At 41.1% G+C, this 15,734-nt stretch overlaps 4 protein-coding genes and 1 pseudogene across 4 annotated transcripts in view; 1 reads left to right on the top strand and 4 right to left on the bottom strand.

Moving 5' to 3' along the window:
* Nucleotides 1-14,037, bottom strand: part of LOC125088878 (zinc finger protein 345-like) — a 47,747-nt gene extending 33,710 nt beyond the window's left edge. The window contains 1 exon segment of the mRNA XM_047710472.1: nucleotides 13,952-14,037. The gene's annotated coding sequence lies outside the window, so the exon portion shown is untranslated.
* Nucleotides 1-15,734, bottom strand: part of LOC125088868 (zinc finger protein 665-like) — a 577,134-nt gene that overhangs the window by 200,170 nt on the left and 361,230 nt on the right. The window contains 1 exon segment of the mRNA XM_047710444.1: nucleotides 13,952-14,047. Coding sequence (XP_047566400.1) covers nucleotides 13,952-14,047 — 96 coding nt within the window.
* The window catches only part of LOC125088894 (L-lactate dehydrogenase A chain-like), a 386,819-nt pseudogene that overhangs the window by 153,662 nt on the left and 217,423 nt on the right, over nucleotides 1-15,734 (bottom strand).
* Nucleotides 1-15,734, top strand: part of LOC125088914 (KRAB domain-containing protein 5-like) — a 664,001-nt gene that overhangs the window by 105,605 nt on the left and 542,662 nt on the right. The gene's annotated exons all lie outside the window — the stretch shown is intronic.
* LOC125089470 (zinc finger protein 501-like) lies at nucleotides 1,697-3,402 on the bottom strand. The gene is made up of 2 exons (XM_047711699.1): nucleotides 3,170-3,402; nucleotides 1,697-3,137 (listed from the first exon to the last, which is right to left on the bottom strand). The coding sequence occupies exons 1-2, from the start codon at nucleotides 3,400-3,402 to the stop codon at nucleotides 2,324-2,326; spliced, it is 1,047 nt and encodes a 348-aa protein (XP_047567655.1). The 3' UTR covers nucleotides 1,697-2,323.

Consider the following 15,734-nt stretch of genomic DNA (forward strand, 5'->3'; position numbering starts at 1 on the left):
ACATGCTTTCATTTGGGGCCATGATGCAGTGCTATAGAGTCCCAAGTCTAAATCCAGAATATGCCATTCTGACTAAAACAGATTTAGGGAAGGCCTGGGGGAGGGGAAATTTTCTCTATGAGACACGGGAGGGAAAGCATTGGAAGAAAGGAGAGATGGTGGCTCACAAGGTCGGAGTGCAAATGTCATATCACACGGCCTACTAACATGTGACCCTGCAGCATGCTGACTGGGGAATGCACTAGTGAGAAAGGCTCCTGTCAGTGCAAGACCCCTGCAAAACTACTGGCTACACAAAATCAATGCCCAGTAGCAGCATCATGGAGTACATGAGCTAAAACGTCAACAACATCTCTATGTTACATACCTCGGTAATACACCCACAGTAATATCATTGTATTCACAAAGAGGAGAAAATCAAAGCATAGACTAGGGGAAAACATAATCACATATCCCTTAAACCTTCAGACCACTGGGAAAATGGATTCCTAGGTATATTGTTTTACTCCAGTATCAAACAGGTGATTGACTCGATCAGCACCCTACAACCCTCAATGATAGATGAACACTAGACATAGGATAACACATAATTCATGACAAACCCATATCCATATGTTAAAAAAAGTGTCTTATTAATGAAAATATATTATGTTCTAGAGTCATACTCTCTAACGATTGCACGTAAGAAGATACAATCGTAGTTTACAGGACCGTAACCTCTTTTTCCTTAAAAAACAGTCAGGAAAACCTCGTATTTCTAATAGTGAGGAAGTTCTTTAGTTTCAGTACATGCAGAAGTGTGTGCTCTGAACACCTATTCCATGGAATCTTACATCAGTGTTATAACTATAAGCACCATCTCCACTGAGATGTACTTCATATGTTGTATATCATACGGTCATCTTCCATGGAAAATTAGGTATGCATGTGTCCCACTTAATGGAGCAGGACATCTAATATCTTTGATGTACCAACAATCAACCACATGGTCTTACACACCCATGAGGAACAGAGGAATTTTCGGGAGTGATTTCAGAGGAAAACAGATTAATACTGTTAGTTACAAATCTCAAATGCGGTCAATGTAAGAATGAAAAAATACTGAAATCCCTTATATGTATGTAAATGTCCACCCTCTAAATCTGTTCAACAGAATACCACATACATTTTCTAAGTGTTTAAGTTTGATTTTTCCTTATAATCACTATGTTCATACAGAGTAATGTCTGAGTAGAGTGAATAATATATTCCACTGGCTGGATTTCTCTTACATATACTGGCATTTGATGTTCAAATAATTAATTTTCTAAACAATGCTAACTTTCAATTAACTTTCCTTAATGCTCTCTCTGGTGTTTGCTCCAATGTATACTGAAATGAAGGTCTTCCCACATTCATTATGTTGCAAGGGTTTGAATCTAGTATGCATTTTGAGATACTGAGGAAGGACTGAATTCCGGTTAAATGCTTGGCCAGGTCCCTTACATTTCACACTTTTACTCCCATATGATAAATATGATTTTAATAAGTTCCGAGTTCCAGTGAGAGGTCAGACACATTTTTTAAAAATTTTATTTATTCATTGGAGAGAGAGACAGTGAGAAAGAACAAGAGGGGGAGAAAGTCAGAGGGAGAAGCAGACTCCCCATGGAGCTGGTGTCCCAATGCAGGACTCGATCCCAGAACTCCCAGATCATGACCTGAGCCAAAGGCAGCCGCTCAACCATCTGAGCCACCCAGGTGCCTCACAGACACATTCTTAGTATTTGTACACGAACTCTCCTATATATAATCTCTGATATGGAGTGAGGAGGGAACAGTCCTTAGGCATTTTCTCACATACATCCATAGTTTTCTCTCCAGTATGAATTCTGTGATGCCCAGTAACAGTCGTTTGCAGCTAGAGGGTTTACCACATTATTCATTGGCTGTCATTCCAGTATGAATTCTCTATTTAGTAAATGCATGAATGCTGGACAAAAGCCTTGTCACATTTGTTATATTTGCAAGGTTATTGTCCAAAATGAATTCTCTGATGTGCATGAATGGGTAAGCACTCCTTAACTGATTTTTCTCACATTTTTTTTTCTTTTTTAAAGATTGTATTTATTTATTTGACAGAGATGGAGAGAGAGCACAAGGAGGGAAGAGGGGCAGGCAGAGGGAAAGGGAGAAGCAGGCTTTCTGCAGTGCTCGAACCTGGGAACCTGGGATTAGGAACAGGGTATAAGGCAGCCACCTATCCAACTAAACTACCCAGGTGCCCCCTTTCTCATATTCTGTACAATGGTAAGCTACCTATCTAGTATGAATTTTCTGATGTTCAGTGAGGATTGAGTGCCTGTAAAGGCCTTGCCACATTTTTAGTATTTGTACAGTTTCTCTCCAGCATGAATTCTGTAATGTCAAGGAAGTTCTGAGGGCCACATTCTTGACTTTGGTAAGGTTTCGCTCCAGTATGAATTCTGCGATGTTGATTAAAGAGTGAAGACCACTTAAAGGCCTTCCCACATTCTGTACATTGGTAAGGTTTCTCTCCAGTATGAATTCTGCGATGTTGAATAAGGGTTGAGCTATGGTTAAAGGCCTTGCCACATTTTTGACATTGATAAGGTTTCTCTCCAGTATGAATTCTTTGATGTTCAGTAAGACTTGACCTCTGATTAAAGGCCTTCCCACATTCTGTACATAGGTAAGGTTTATCTCCCATATGAATTCTGTGATGTCGAGTAAGCACTGAGCTCACGTTAAACCTTTTGCCACATTCTTGACACTGGAAAGGTTTCTCTCCAGTATGAATACTGTAATGCTGAATAAGGGTTGAGCTGTTGTTAAAGGCCTTGCCACATTCTTGACATTGGTAAGGTTTCTCTCCAGTAGGAATTCTGTGATATTCACTAAGACTTGAGCTCCGGGAAAAGACCTTGCCATATTCTTGACATTGGTAGGGTTTCTCTCCAGTATGAATTCTGTGATGTTGAGTAAGGCTGGAGTTGTGGTTAAAGGCCTTGCCACATTCTTGACATTGGTAAGGTTTCTCTCCAGTATGAATCCTGTGATGTTTGTTAAGATGTGAGCTCTCGTAAAAGGCCTTACCACAGTCTTGATATTGGTAAGTTTTCTTTCCAGTATGAATTCTGTTATGTTGCATAAGCCTTGAGCTGTAAATAAAGGCCTGGCCACATTCTTGACATTGGTAAGGCTTCTCTCCAGTATGAATTCTGTGGTGTCGAATAACGGCTGAGCTCTGTATAAAGCTCTTGCCACGTTTTTCACATTGGTAAGGTTTCTCTCCAGTATGAATTTTGTGATGTTGAATAAGCTGTGAAGTGCAGTTAAAGGTCTTGCCACATTCTTGACATTGGTAATGTTCCTCTCCAGTATAGGTTTGTCTAGGTCCATTTATTGATGGACAGTCCTTAATGGTTTTACCACCTTCTTCACATTTGTGTATTTTTTCTCCAGTATGCATTCGCTGATGTTGAGATAGTGTTGAGTGGCAGTCTAAGGATTTCCACATTCCTTTAAAGTGTAAGCTTCCTTTCCCCTAGGACTTATCTTATTTGTATTTAGGCTTGATGACTGGCTAAACATGGTCTCTGCTTTAATAGATCTGAATAGGTTTTTTCCCTCATGAATTCTCTGATGATTGCCAACAATGGAGGACTGGAGTTTCCCACATTCATTATATTTATGAGGACCATCTCCCAAACGGTGACCATTATGTATACTGAGGTTAGACCTCGGATGAAAGCCTTCCCATATTTATCACATTCATAATGGTTCTCTGCAAACCTAGCCCTGACACATCGGTGAACACTGGAGCCCTGGTTCAATGTTTTCTCAGATTCAGTGCATTGAGTAATTCTGTCTCCAGTGAAAAGCCTCTGGTCATTCTGGAGGGTTGACTCCTGAGTGAAGCCCCTCTCATATGGATCCCACTGAGCACTTTCTTCTTCAGGCCTATCCTATCTTTCAAATGGCTCAAATCATTATTCTCAGTATGGACTAGGTTACTTTCCAGACATTCCAAATGGTCTGTCCACAAATAGCTATGTTTGAATAGTTGATTGGAGCTTGTGCTGACAGAAACACACTGCTCTGCAGAAACAGTTGACTTAAAAAGGGAGGTTTTCCACAGCGTTTTATATCCTTCCCCATTTGGGGAAGTGAGATTCTCATTAAGGACCATTGCTTTGGTTTGGGTGTATCGTCCAGGATTTCTCTGATGCCCATCGCTATCCCTATCACTGTCCCAGTCTGTACGTAAGTGTAAAATCTCAACAGTACTATGTTTGTATCTGTGCACTGATACTTTCTGGAAAGAACCTTCTATACTCCGCTTTAGCAGGAAACTCTGGGTGTCATGTGAAGATACAGCTGAAAGATACCAAATAAAAGTAAAATCACTGTACTTACTACATTGAGAAGAATATACTGAAGACTTCTTAAATAGAATCATCAAGTGAATCAGACAATGTCAGAAAGATGGCTGAGAAGGAATCATCAGGACTTCATTTCTCTATGGTTACACAACATGGACACAACGTACTGAGCACAGAGTCTAATAGAGAATTCTGCGGTATGGTCATGGTGTAGCACAAATCACTTTCCTGTATCTCTAACAATCAGGAAAAGGGTCACATGAGCTCAAAATTAGCAGAATGACCAATATTGAAACAGAAAACTGAAATGAACCAACTAGAGTACAGTAAAAATAGGAACATACCAAGCACAGGAAGAGTTGTTTGTCAGAAAAGATCAACAATATTGACAGTCCATGAACTAAATTAAGAATAATAGGGAAGGGGCACCTGGGTGGCTCAGTGGGTTAAAGCCTCTGCCTTTGGCTCAGGTCATGATCCCAGAGTCCTGGGATCGAGCCCCATATGGGGCTCTCTGCCTAGCAGGGAGCCTGCTTCCATTCCTCTCTCTCTGCCTGCCTCTCTGTGTATTTGTGATCTCTGTCTGTCAAATAAATAAATAAAATCTTAAAAAAAAAAAAGAATAATAGGGAAAAGACCAACTAAAGTGAGAGGTGAAGAAGTGAAAGCAGATACAGTATAACAGATTGTAGAAATAAAAGTAATTATAAGAGGCAACAATGGATAATCAGTGTCCACAAATTGATACTAAAAGACAAGTATAAATTTTAAAAAAGGTATAACCAATTTAGACTCCATCACTCAGAAAGTAGAAAAAATCTCAACCGATCTACAAATATGAAGCTGAATGAAAGAGGAAGAAAAGAAAAAAAACCCAACAAACAAAAATTGTGTGCCAGATGAGCTCACTGGATATTCAAATAGACACGGGAGGAGAAAGGACTGCAAATCTCCTCAAACATTTCCAAGGAGTGACGATCAGAGAAACTAGCAGAACACTCACTCTGTGGCACCAGCATTATCAGCTCATCCAAGACAGACAAAGACACTACAAATAACGAAGTTTACAAACCACTGCCTGTGAGGCATATTCACTCAAAGTCCACAATAAAATAGTGGAAACTGAATCAAAAGCACATTTTCCCTTTTTACAAGATGAGCAACTGGGAAACGGATCAGGAAATAAGGGCGCTCCAACATACAGAAAACCATAAATTCAAGACTCCACATTAGCAGAACGAAGGTCAAAAATGACTTGATCATATTAAGGGAGACAGAATACAAATATGGGGGTATTGGAAAACATGTCATGTTAAAAACACTCAAGGTAGAGAGAGAAGGAAAACCCCAACTGATGAAGGCCACAGATGTATGAAAAGCTGAAACCTATTCAACAGGGAAAGTCTGCAAGCTTCTCCTCTATGATCAGCAGGTAAGGAAGTGACCCCACCACTGCCTTGAATATACTACTGGATACTCTAGTCAGAAGAATTATGCAACCAAAATTAGAGTAAAGGAATCTAAACTGAAAAAGAAACTGAAACTACCTTTGTTCACACATTACGTGATTATAGAAATCCCTAAATATCAACATTTTAATTTTTTACTGTTTTTGGTCCTTGTTTGTATTGTTCATTTCTGCCAGTTTTTCCCTACTAGGCTTTCTATTCCCAATTTTTTCATCTTATACAATACAGAGTTAAGAAAATGTTGGAATAAACAACTGAATTTCCACCAGGAGAATTAAAAGAGTAAGAGAATTTGATGAAACTTAGTAGAGGAACAAAATAAAGAAAAACCCAAAATAAAATATAGAGCAGATTAACAATGATGGAACACTGAGTGTAATGTCCATTTCAATCAATAAAATAAAATTGGCAATGCTTTAACTCCATAAACCATTACATAATAGCAAAAAGGGAAATTTAGGGAAAAAAACAAAACAAAACAAAACAGAATTTCTAAAAATAGACAAGTTATTATGAATGAATTACTAGGGGAGCCTGGGTGGCTCAGTGGGTTAAAGCCTCTGCCTTTGGCTCAGGTCATGATCTCAGGGTCCTGGGATTGAGCCGGCATCGAGTACTCTGCTCAGTGGGGAGTCTGCTTCCCGCCTCTCTCTGCCTGCCTCTCTGCCTGCTTGTGATCTCTCTCTCTTTCAAATAAATAAATAAAATCTTTAAAAAATATATGAATTACTAACCGTGAACCAAAAAAAAAGAGAAATCTCCTTAGACCAGTAAGAAGCATGAGGGTTGAATTTGGAAGCAATACTCTCCCAGCACAGAAAAGCCCAAGACCTGGGAATCTTACTACTTTTGATGGAGGCTATGAGTTCCCTAAATAAATCCTGTGTTGCAGGATTCTTCTCCCTCCCTTTGCTCAGCTTCAGTATTTTCCTTTATTTTTCTTTTTATATGACAAAGTCATTCTTCTGCTTCTTCCAGCCTCCTCTTAATTAATGTCAAGCCTGTTTCTAATCTCACTTATTGCATTGTTCACCTATGTTTGATTTTTAGAAAGACATATATTTGGGGGGGGGATCATAAGAGTTCAGGTGGGAACTGCAGAGAGAGGGAATCACATGCAGGCATCACACTAACTGCAGAGGTTGACTTGATCCTGAATCCCAGGACCCTGAGATCAAGGTCTGAGCAGGAATCAGGAGTCAGTGGGTTCCCCGAGTGATCCATCGAGCACCCAAATATTTTTTTTAATTTAATTTTTTAAAATTTTATTTATTTATTTTACAAAGATCGCAAGTAGGCAGAGAGGCAGGCAGAGGGAGAGGGAGAAGCAGGCCCCCTAATGAGCAGAGAGCCCTATGCTGGACTCAATCCCAGGACCCTGAGATCATAATCTGAGCTTGAAGGGAGAGGCTTAACCCATGAGCCACCCAGGAGCCCCACACCCAATTAATTTTTAACTCTTATCTCTGTGGTAAAGTTCACACTATTCTTTTCTCAACACTTTCAGTATCCTTTGTGATTGATGTGTTCAGTTGTCCATCAAGCTCCTTACTACGATTTGTTTCCATTGCATCTCTGGCCCTTGTCTCATCCGCTGGTTTTGTTTGGATAAATTCTTTCATCTTGGCATTTTGTCTAAGTCTTTACCTTCCTCTGTGTGATAGAAAAGCCAATGATGTTTCCTGCTGTATCCTTCCTGCCAGGGGTCTGCAGGGGCTCTCCTTGCCTATTTATGGTCCCTGGCCTGAATGTGGCCAGTTTGAACTAGGTGAGCTCTGGTCTTCTTGTGAAAGGAGACCTGACATCAACTCCACCAGGAATGCAGCCCTGAAAAATTTCTGCTCAGGAGACAAGATGTAGGCAGGGGCTCACCTTGCTAAGCCTGAGACAAGCCTCACTGAGAAGGGCGGTCCCCTCAGATCACAGGGGGTGGGGCCTGGTGCAAGCCAGGCAGACAGCCGGTGTCCTCACTGAGTGCGGCTCTGTCTTTGTGCTACAGGATGGGAGAGGGAAATGGTACCATCCAACTCCCGTGCTCTTGGAGCCACATGTCACTGAATGTTTCCTCTCAGGAACATGCTCCTAGACTACTGAATACTCTCCCCACTGTGTGCCCCAGGTGTTCTTCAGATGGCTGTTTCCACGCTGTGATCCCCCAGGTTCTTTGTCAGCATTCTCTCCAGGAGCACCCCAGTGCCCTCCTGGTTCTATCCCATCCAAACCTACGGACCATTAAAACTCCAGGCTTTAAGATGTGCTGGTTCCAAGAACTCATGAAATTCAGTCCCTTTCCCTTTCCAAGCCAATGGCTTTGGGGAAACCTCCTTATGCATACCCAGAGTGCTCCTCTCTCATGACACCTACTGCACAGCCAGGGCTCCCTGCCCTCCACAGTGCTATACTCCTCTCCTCCCTAAACCATGTCTCCACACCATCTGCCATCTTCCATGTGGCCTCTTCTCTCCTTTTACTTAGGAAGTTTGTCCAGTCACTCTTCAGCCCAATGTCTGGGGCATTTAGGAAGACCTGACAGTTACCTAGTGGTGCTCATGACAGGACACATGAGTCTAGGATCTTCCTACTCCACTGCCATTTCTTCTCCTGGGAAGCCTTATTGGTTTTTTTGGGGGGGGGTTTGTTTTGTTTTTTTAAAGATTTTATTTATTTATTTGACAGACAGAGATCACAAGCAGGCAGAGAGGCAGGCAGAGAGAGAGGAGGAAGCAGGCTTCCCACTGAGCAGAGAGCCTGATGCGGGGATTGATCCCAGGACCCCGTGATCATGACCTGAGCTGAAGGCAGAGGCCTTAAACCACTGAGCACTCAGGTGCCCCAAGTCTTATTGTTTTAATCCTATTAAAGCTCATATGGATTTTATAAAACTGGTACACAAATCAACATATAAAAATTAGTTTTGTTTCTACACAACAAAGAACAATTCCCCAAACTGAAACATCATACTTTTATTTTTTTTTAAAGATTTTATTTATTTATTTGTCAGAGAGAGAGAGGGAGAGAGAGCAAGCACAGACAGACAGAATGGCAGGCAGAGGCAGAGGGAGAAGCAGGCTCTCTGATGAGCAAGGAGCCCGATGTGGGACTCGATCCCAGGACGCTGGGATCACGACCTGAGCCGAAGGCAGCTGCTTAACCAACTGAGCCACCCAGGCGTCCCTGAAACATCATACTTTTAGAACAAACACCCTCGCCCCCAATAAAAATGCTTCCAATTTAACATAATGGTAGAGGTCAAACCAGAAATTATGGAAAATGTAATGTACTGTGTAGGAATCAAGGAATGAATAAACTGGAAACATATCTATGTTCCTTCACTGGAATACTTGAAACATAATAAATCTTGAAGTGATCTACAGAAAATGCAATCTCTACCAAAACTCCAATGCCATTTTTGCATAAAGATCAAAATCCACCCTAACTTTATATGGATGTCATTGGGATAACCCATACCCAAAATAATCTGGGAAATGAAGAGCACATATCCTGATTTACGGCATATAATACACAGTTATCAAATAGAGTAGAACAGCAGAATAATGGAAGAGTGTAGGTGAGCTAGATGTGTACTTCTCCAGTGTTAATGGATATGACAATGAACTGAAGATCTTAAAAGTCATATTCTGATTTGGATGTTTGGATGGGGTCTGAGTTTTGACTTTTCACAAATGTGCCACTGATGTCCTACATCGACAATGTATGCTTTGCTCACAATTCCAGGACTGAATTATGATGAAAAGTTTCAAAGGGGGGGCACCTGGGTGGCTCAGTGGGTTAAAGCCTCTGCCTTCGGCTCAGGTCATGATCCCAGGGTCCTCCAATTGAGCCCTACATTGGGCTATCTACTCAGCAAAGAGCCTGCTTCCCTTCCTCTCCCTCTGCTGGCCTCTCTGCCTACTTGTGATCCCGGTCTCTCTGTCAAAGAAATAAATAAAATCTTTAAAAAAAGAAAAAAGAAACTAACATTTACAAAAATTATTCACGACAATCTTTATCAAAATCTTAGCAATAAAAAATCTTATAATTTTAAAATAGAGAAATACACTCAAAACCATTCTGTGAGGTCAGCAGTACCCTGATATCAAAGCAGTATAAACAAAAGATAAAAGGCTAGTTTATCTGATGAAACTTCTGCTACTCTGGCTTTCTTTGGACACCCATCTACATGTGCAAAATAGAGTCAAAAGAAAAAAAGAATCACACTGAAAATACGATCCCTCTCTAGAGATCCATCTGCCCCTGAATCCTTTCAGGTCTACTAACAAATGGAGTCAACCACTGAATAACAAGCTTTTCATCAGTAATGGTCCACTTACACAGACAAGTTTATCTTTTTTTTTTTTGAGATTTTATTTATTTATTTGAGAGAGAGAGAGAGAGCGAGCATGAGAGAAGAGAGGTCAGCAGGAGAAGCAGACTCCCTGCCGAGCAGGGAGCCCGATGTGGGATTCAATCCCGGGACTCCAGGATCATGACCAGAGCCAAAAACAGTCACTCAACCAACTGAGCCACACAGGTGCCCCCAGACAAGTACAGTGAATGTCTTTTCCCTATGATTGCCTTAATGTTTTCTTTCCTCAAATTACTTCTTTATGAAACTATGGTATATACAGCAGACCACATACAAAGAATGGGAGGACAGATGACATGTTGTAATTAAGCCATCAAACACCACAAAGGAAAATGGACTTCTGAAACAGCATGGGAAATGCACTTGACCTTGTGCAAGAGCCCCTAGAAGAGCAGTAGTGGGATTTCAGTAGCCCCAACAAGAATGGGGCCAGCATAATGTACTCAGCTACTGAAAGATCGAAAAATACCACCAAGAATACTTTACAGGGCAAAATTCTTTTCCACAGATGTAGAAATGAAGACATTCCCAAGTAAAGACCCCTCTACGTTTACCAGTAGACCTGTCCTACAAGAACCATTAAAGGAGTGCTCTCTATATGAAATAAAAGGATTCTACCCAGGAACTGCAACCACATGAGGACACAAAGCTCTCTGCTGAACATAAATATGTAGACAATTACACCAACCTGCAGTGTTGTAATGAGATACCAGTCACGTTTATTTCTGCTACAGAACATTGTTTTCAAAAAAGTATAAAAATTAGGGGCACCTGGGTGGCTCAGTTAAGCTTCTGCCTTCGGCTCAGGTCATGATCTCAGGGTCCTGGGATCGAGCGCCATATCGGGCTCTCTGCTCAGCGGGGAGCCTGCTTTCCTCCCTCTCTCTCTGCCTGCCTCTCTGCCTCCTTGTGATCTCTGTCTGTCAAATAAATATATAAAGTCTTTAAAAAAAAAAGTACAAAAACCATTAATGTAGGTCATAAAGTACACAACTTTAAAGAATGTGTGATACTGGTAACAAAGTGGTGCTGGGGTAGAGACAGGACAAAGAGTCTTCTACGTACCTGACACAGAGGTTGAAATGGTTTGTTTCACAACAATGTTGTTTTAAGGAATCTCTAAGGTAACTACAAGGAAAATATTCCCAGAAGACACAAAAGGCAATGAGAAAGGTACCAAGGCATATCATGGGCATTCATCTTACAATTACAGATAAATATATATCTGTCATATTTCATACCAAAACATGATACAGAAGTATAAAATGTTTGAAAATTACTTTGAATTCAAAACAGTCTTTCTCTCATGCACAGAGAATAAAAATTCACCCACAAATACATGGGGAAATGAATTCTATGTTGACGACAACTCACCTAGACATGGTACAACATTCACTGACCACTCACCAAGGAGACAAAAAGTAGGGGTCACACAGTATGTATGTGTGACATACAAACACAAGACAAAGACACACAAAATTTACCAGCAAAAAGAATGAAGGTCATTCTTTTTTGAGGCATACTTCAATGGTCTTAAAATATACTGAGCTGAAAATTCTCTTCCTATAACAACATACACAGATAAAACCGAATCTACACCTAGCTAATGTTGTGGAATAAGCCAGACACAAGCAGCACAGTAGTAGGATATTACCAAACCAGAATAAGACAAAACTCAACCCACAAAATTCTAAATAAAACATTGATGTATGACAGAAAAGGAAAACTTCCATATAACCATAATTTAAAACTGTGTCCATGTACCCATGAAAAACAAGCATTTGATTGGCATGTCTTCATGGACTATAACATCATAAAAAATTCTCATTAAAATCAATCATAAAGGGGCACCTGGGTGGCTCAGTGGGTTAAGCCGCTGCCTTCGGCTCAGGTCATGATCTCGGGGTCCTGGGATCGAGTCCCGCATTGGGCTCTCTGCTCGGCGGGAAGCCTGCTTCCCTCTCTCTCTCTCTCTGCCTGCCTCTCTGTCTACTTGTGATCTCTCTCTGTCAAATAAATAAATAAAATCTTAAAAAAAAAATCAATCATAAAAAGCTATAAATGAAAATTTTTTGAAAACTTAAGCTTGAAAGAAATGTATTATGTTATTAATATATTCCTCCTTCTGCACTGAATGTAAACCTGTAATTCAATGCTGTGAGACAGAAGAAACAAATATCTTCATTTCTCAGTAAATAAACACTGTGAAAGTTGAAAAATATGCTGAGAGAGACACTGTATTTGAAATTAATATTTGGGGTTAAATTCTGATACGTTCTGAGGAAAGTAGAAGAAAAAGCGCATGATTAATTTCCCAGAAATGACATCGCATTACTGAAAAGAAGATTTTCCAAATATGGGCATTCGGGGTACCTGTGGGGCTCAATTAGTTAAGCAGCTTCGTTCAGTTCAGGTCATGAGCTCAGGGTCCTGGATCCAGGGCTCCCTGCTCAGCAGAGACTTTGTTTCTCCCTCTCCTTTGCCCTTTTCCTACTCATTTTTTCTCTCTCTCTGTCTCTCAAACAAATAAAATTTTTCTTGTCTAACTCACTACTTAAAAAGCCCATGTGCATGTTATATCAGGACATTTGATGTACAAAATATAGAACTAAATCACATAATCAGAAAATGAAAACAGGGACACCTGGGTGGCTCAGTTGGTTAAGCAGCTGCCTTCGGCTCAGGTCATGATCCCAGTGTCCTAGGATCAAGTCCCACATCAGGCTCCTTGCTCAGCAGGGAGCCTGCTTCTCCCTCTGCCTCTGCATGCCATTCTGTCTGCCTGTGCTCACTCTCTCTCCCTCTCTGACAAATAAATAAATATAATCTTAAAAAAAAAAAAAGGAAAGTGAAAACACACATGACAAAGTCACAAGAAGTTCACAGAAGACAGAATCATGGTGCAATTATTAAAAAATGAGGTAATAAATGAGACTTAAAGGCTACAAGTTCAAGTTATAAATATGCTAGTTCCCCAACAGCATTTGTTATGTTGATATTCTAGGAAACAAAGAGAGACATTACACTATTTCACCACTGAGGAACCAAACTCAAAGAGTGGAAATATCTATATGTTAAAAAAAAAAAAAGAAAGAAAGAAAGAAAGAAAAAGAAAAGAAAAGAAAGAAAGAATAAGAAAAAAGAACATCTGAAGGGAAATAAAGCTGTACATTTTCTCAACTTAGGGCAGTGCTTTGTTAACCGATGAAGTTACTGAATCTCAGTTTTGTAGGCCTAAGATTAAAGCCTCTGTAGAGGCTTAGAAAGTATTAAGTATATTAAATACTAAGTATTAGAGTATAAGCTAGAGAACATTAGAAATCTATCTCCAGTGTTCTGGAATTTCTGCACCAAACCCCCTGACCTACTTGTCTCATGATGAAAACCAGAATTTACAAAGACTTTATCATAGAGGTCCTCAGAAACAGGATGATTTCCCCAGGGTCCCCATAGCAATGGACTGAGATTAAGGAGGCCTCCCCCTCCAATTATATGAGGATTATATGCTGGATCTTCACTGGAGCTGAAGGAGAATTCCTAGAGAATGCAAGAGCTTGATAATGTTGGAGAGCAGATGTCCCTCTGGGAGAGAGAGAGAGAGACAAAAACCTGGGCATATTTCCAACTGACATTCACTCAAGGAGAGCTACTCGAACCACAGCTTAAGGTCTACCTTCCTCCTTCAGACTTGGACGTCCCCTCTGTCATCCGCCTCATTCATTCCCACTTACCTGGATGGAAGCCTCCAGTCTCCTTTCTCTTCACATCCCAGAGCTGCTTCTCTTGCTCCAAAAACATGATCAGGTCTGGCTTTGACAGAAGGAGACCTGATTATGAGGAAAAAGGAAAATGACTATTGCTGTTGATTCTAACTTCGCACGAGTCTTGTGTTCAGTAGAGAAGATATAGGACAATTCTAGAAAATGGTTTCCCAAAAGCTGTTGCCCAACAGTCCATTTAGAACACATTGGAGGCATTTCCAATGTTCACATCCTGACCTCCACTTTGAAGTAGCAGACATGAAAATAAGAAGGGGAATTTTCAGTCTCAGATGTGAGCAGCACCATTCTATGTCTACTCAATGTTGAGACTGCCACTCATCTTCACAAGCCATGATGTTACCTTGAGGAAGGAGAAGCTGAGGCTAAAAAGGAAACATCATGAAGATCTGTCTCTCCATCCACAAACCCCTACTATTTTCCCCTTCTGCCTGGATCTGGAATCCAGTCATTCCAAGAGAAATCTCCCAAGAGGGTCTTCACAGGAAGCAACAAAACCCTGTGTGGGGTTTTGAAAACCTGGAAGACATCTTCCTCACCCAAGAAATGGAGGAATTCATAGTTCTCTAACATCATGTCCCTGTACAGTTGCCGCTGAGTGTGGGTCAGGCGTCCCCACTCTTCCTCAGAGAATTCTATGGCCACATAACTGAAGGTCACCCGTCCCTGTAATAAATACCACAGTCACCAAGTGACAAAGTGTGCCCCTAAGATGGTCCCTAAGATGAAGAGGAAGTTAGTGTCACCAGCTAGAACCAGAACTGACCTTTTCATCTCTGTGATATGAGTGTGGGGAAAAAGAAAAACCTGTGGGGCAGGAGGCTTCCTGGTTGAGAACTTTCACTCCTTTCACTCCCAGAAGTCAACTCTAGCCACTACACAGAGGTGATAGCCCTCCTTGTCCAGTACAAAATGTTGAGATGTGGGAGAGAAGCCAATGGTCAAGCAATTCTAGACATGTTTTGATGTGAAATATTGGGGTTCTGGAGTGAATGATGAAGGAATTGTTGAGATACCCATGGTACAAACACTGTGGTCCTAAATAAAGCAAGGGGAGAGGAAAGTTGTGAGCAGTGACTGGTTCTATGCTGTCAGGTGGGGAAGGGGTGAGGGATAGCAGGAGGCTCTAAGGAATTTGGAAGCAAGTTTCCAGGACCCTCAGGGCCTCCCAGCTGGTGTTTTGATGAGGCCACTCACTGGTTAGTTAACACTTTAGTCAGGAGACCCTCCAGATATCTATCAATGGGCCCCAGGCTTGAAGGATGGTGCCTGAGCTACATTTGAGGAATGGAGTTCAAGTTTTCAAAGCAATTTTCATCTGTTAAAGAGGAATTACAAGGTCCTGGAGGTCTGGCTAGTGTCAAGCTAAGGCTGCTTTCTGCATCCAACAAAACATTAACCTTGAGGCAGTTGTGAGTTCCCTGAGGAATGTCCTACTCTGCCTTTCTCAGGTATTTATCAACAGACTGGAAGTTGAAGGAAATTTAATTTTATCCACACATCTTTTGACTTTGTTCTCCTCCTCAGAAACTACAAGCAAGGGGGACCCAGACCATTCAGTTGGTTAAGGGTCTGCCTTCAGCTCAGGTCATGATCCCAGACTCCTGGGATGGAACCCTCAGCTGGGCTCCCCACTCAGTGAGGAATCTGCTTCTCCTTCTTTCCCTGTCCTCACTCATGTGCTCCCTCTGTCTCTCAGCTGAGAAAATGTGTAAAGGAAAGAAAGAAAGAAGGA

This window comes from Lutra lutra, chromosome 17 (genome assembly GCF_902655055.1).
Source record: "Lutra lutra chromosome 17, mLutLut1.2, whole genome shotgun sequence".
In the NCBI taxonomy this organism is placed as follows: Eukaryota; Metazoa; Chordata; class Mammalia; order Carnivora; family Mustelidae; genus Lutra; species Lutra lutra.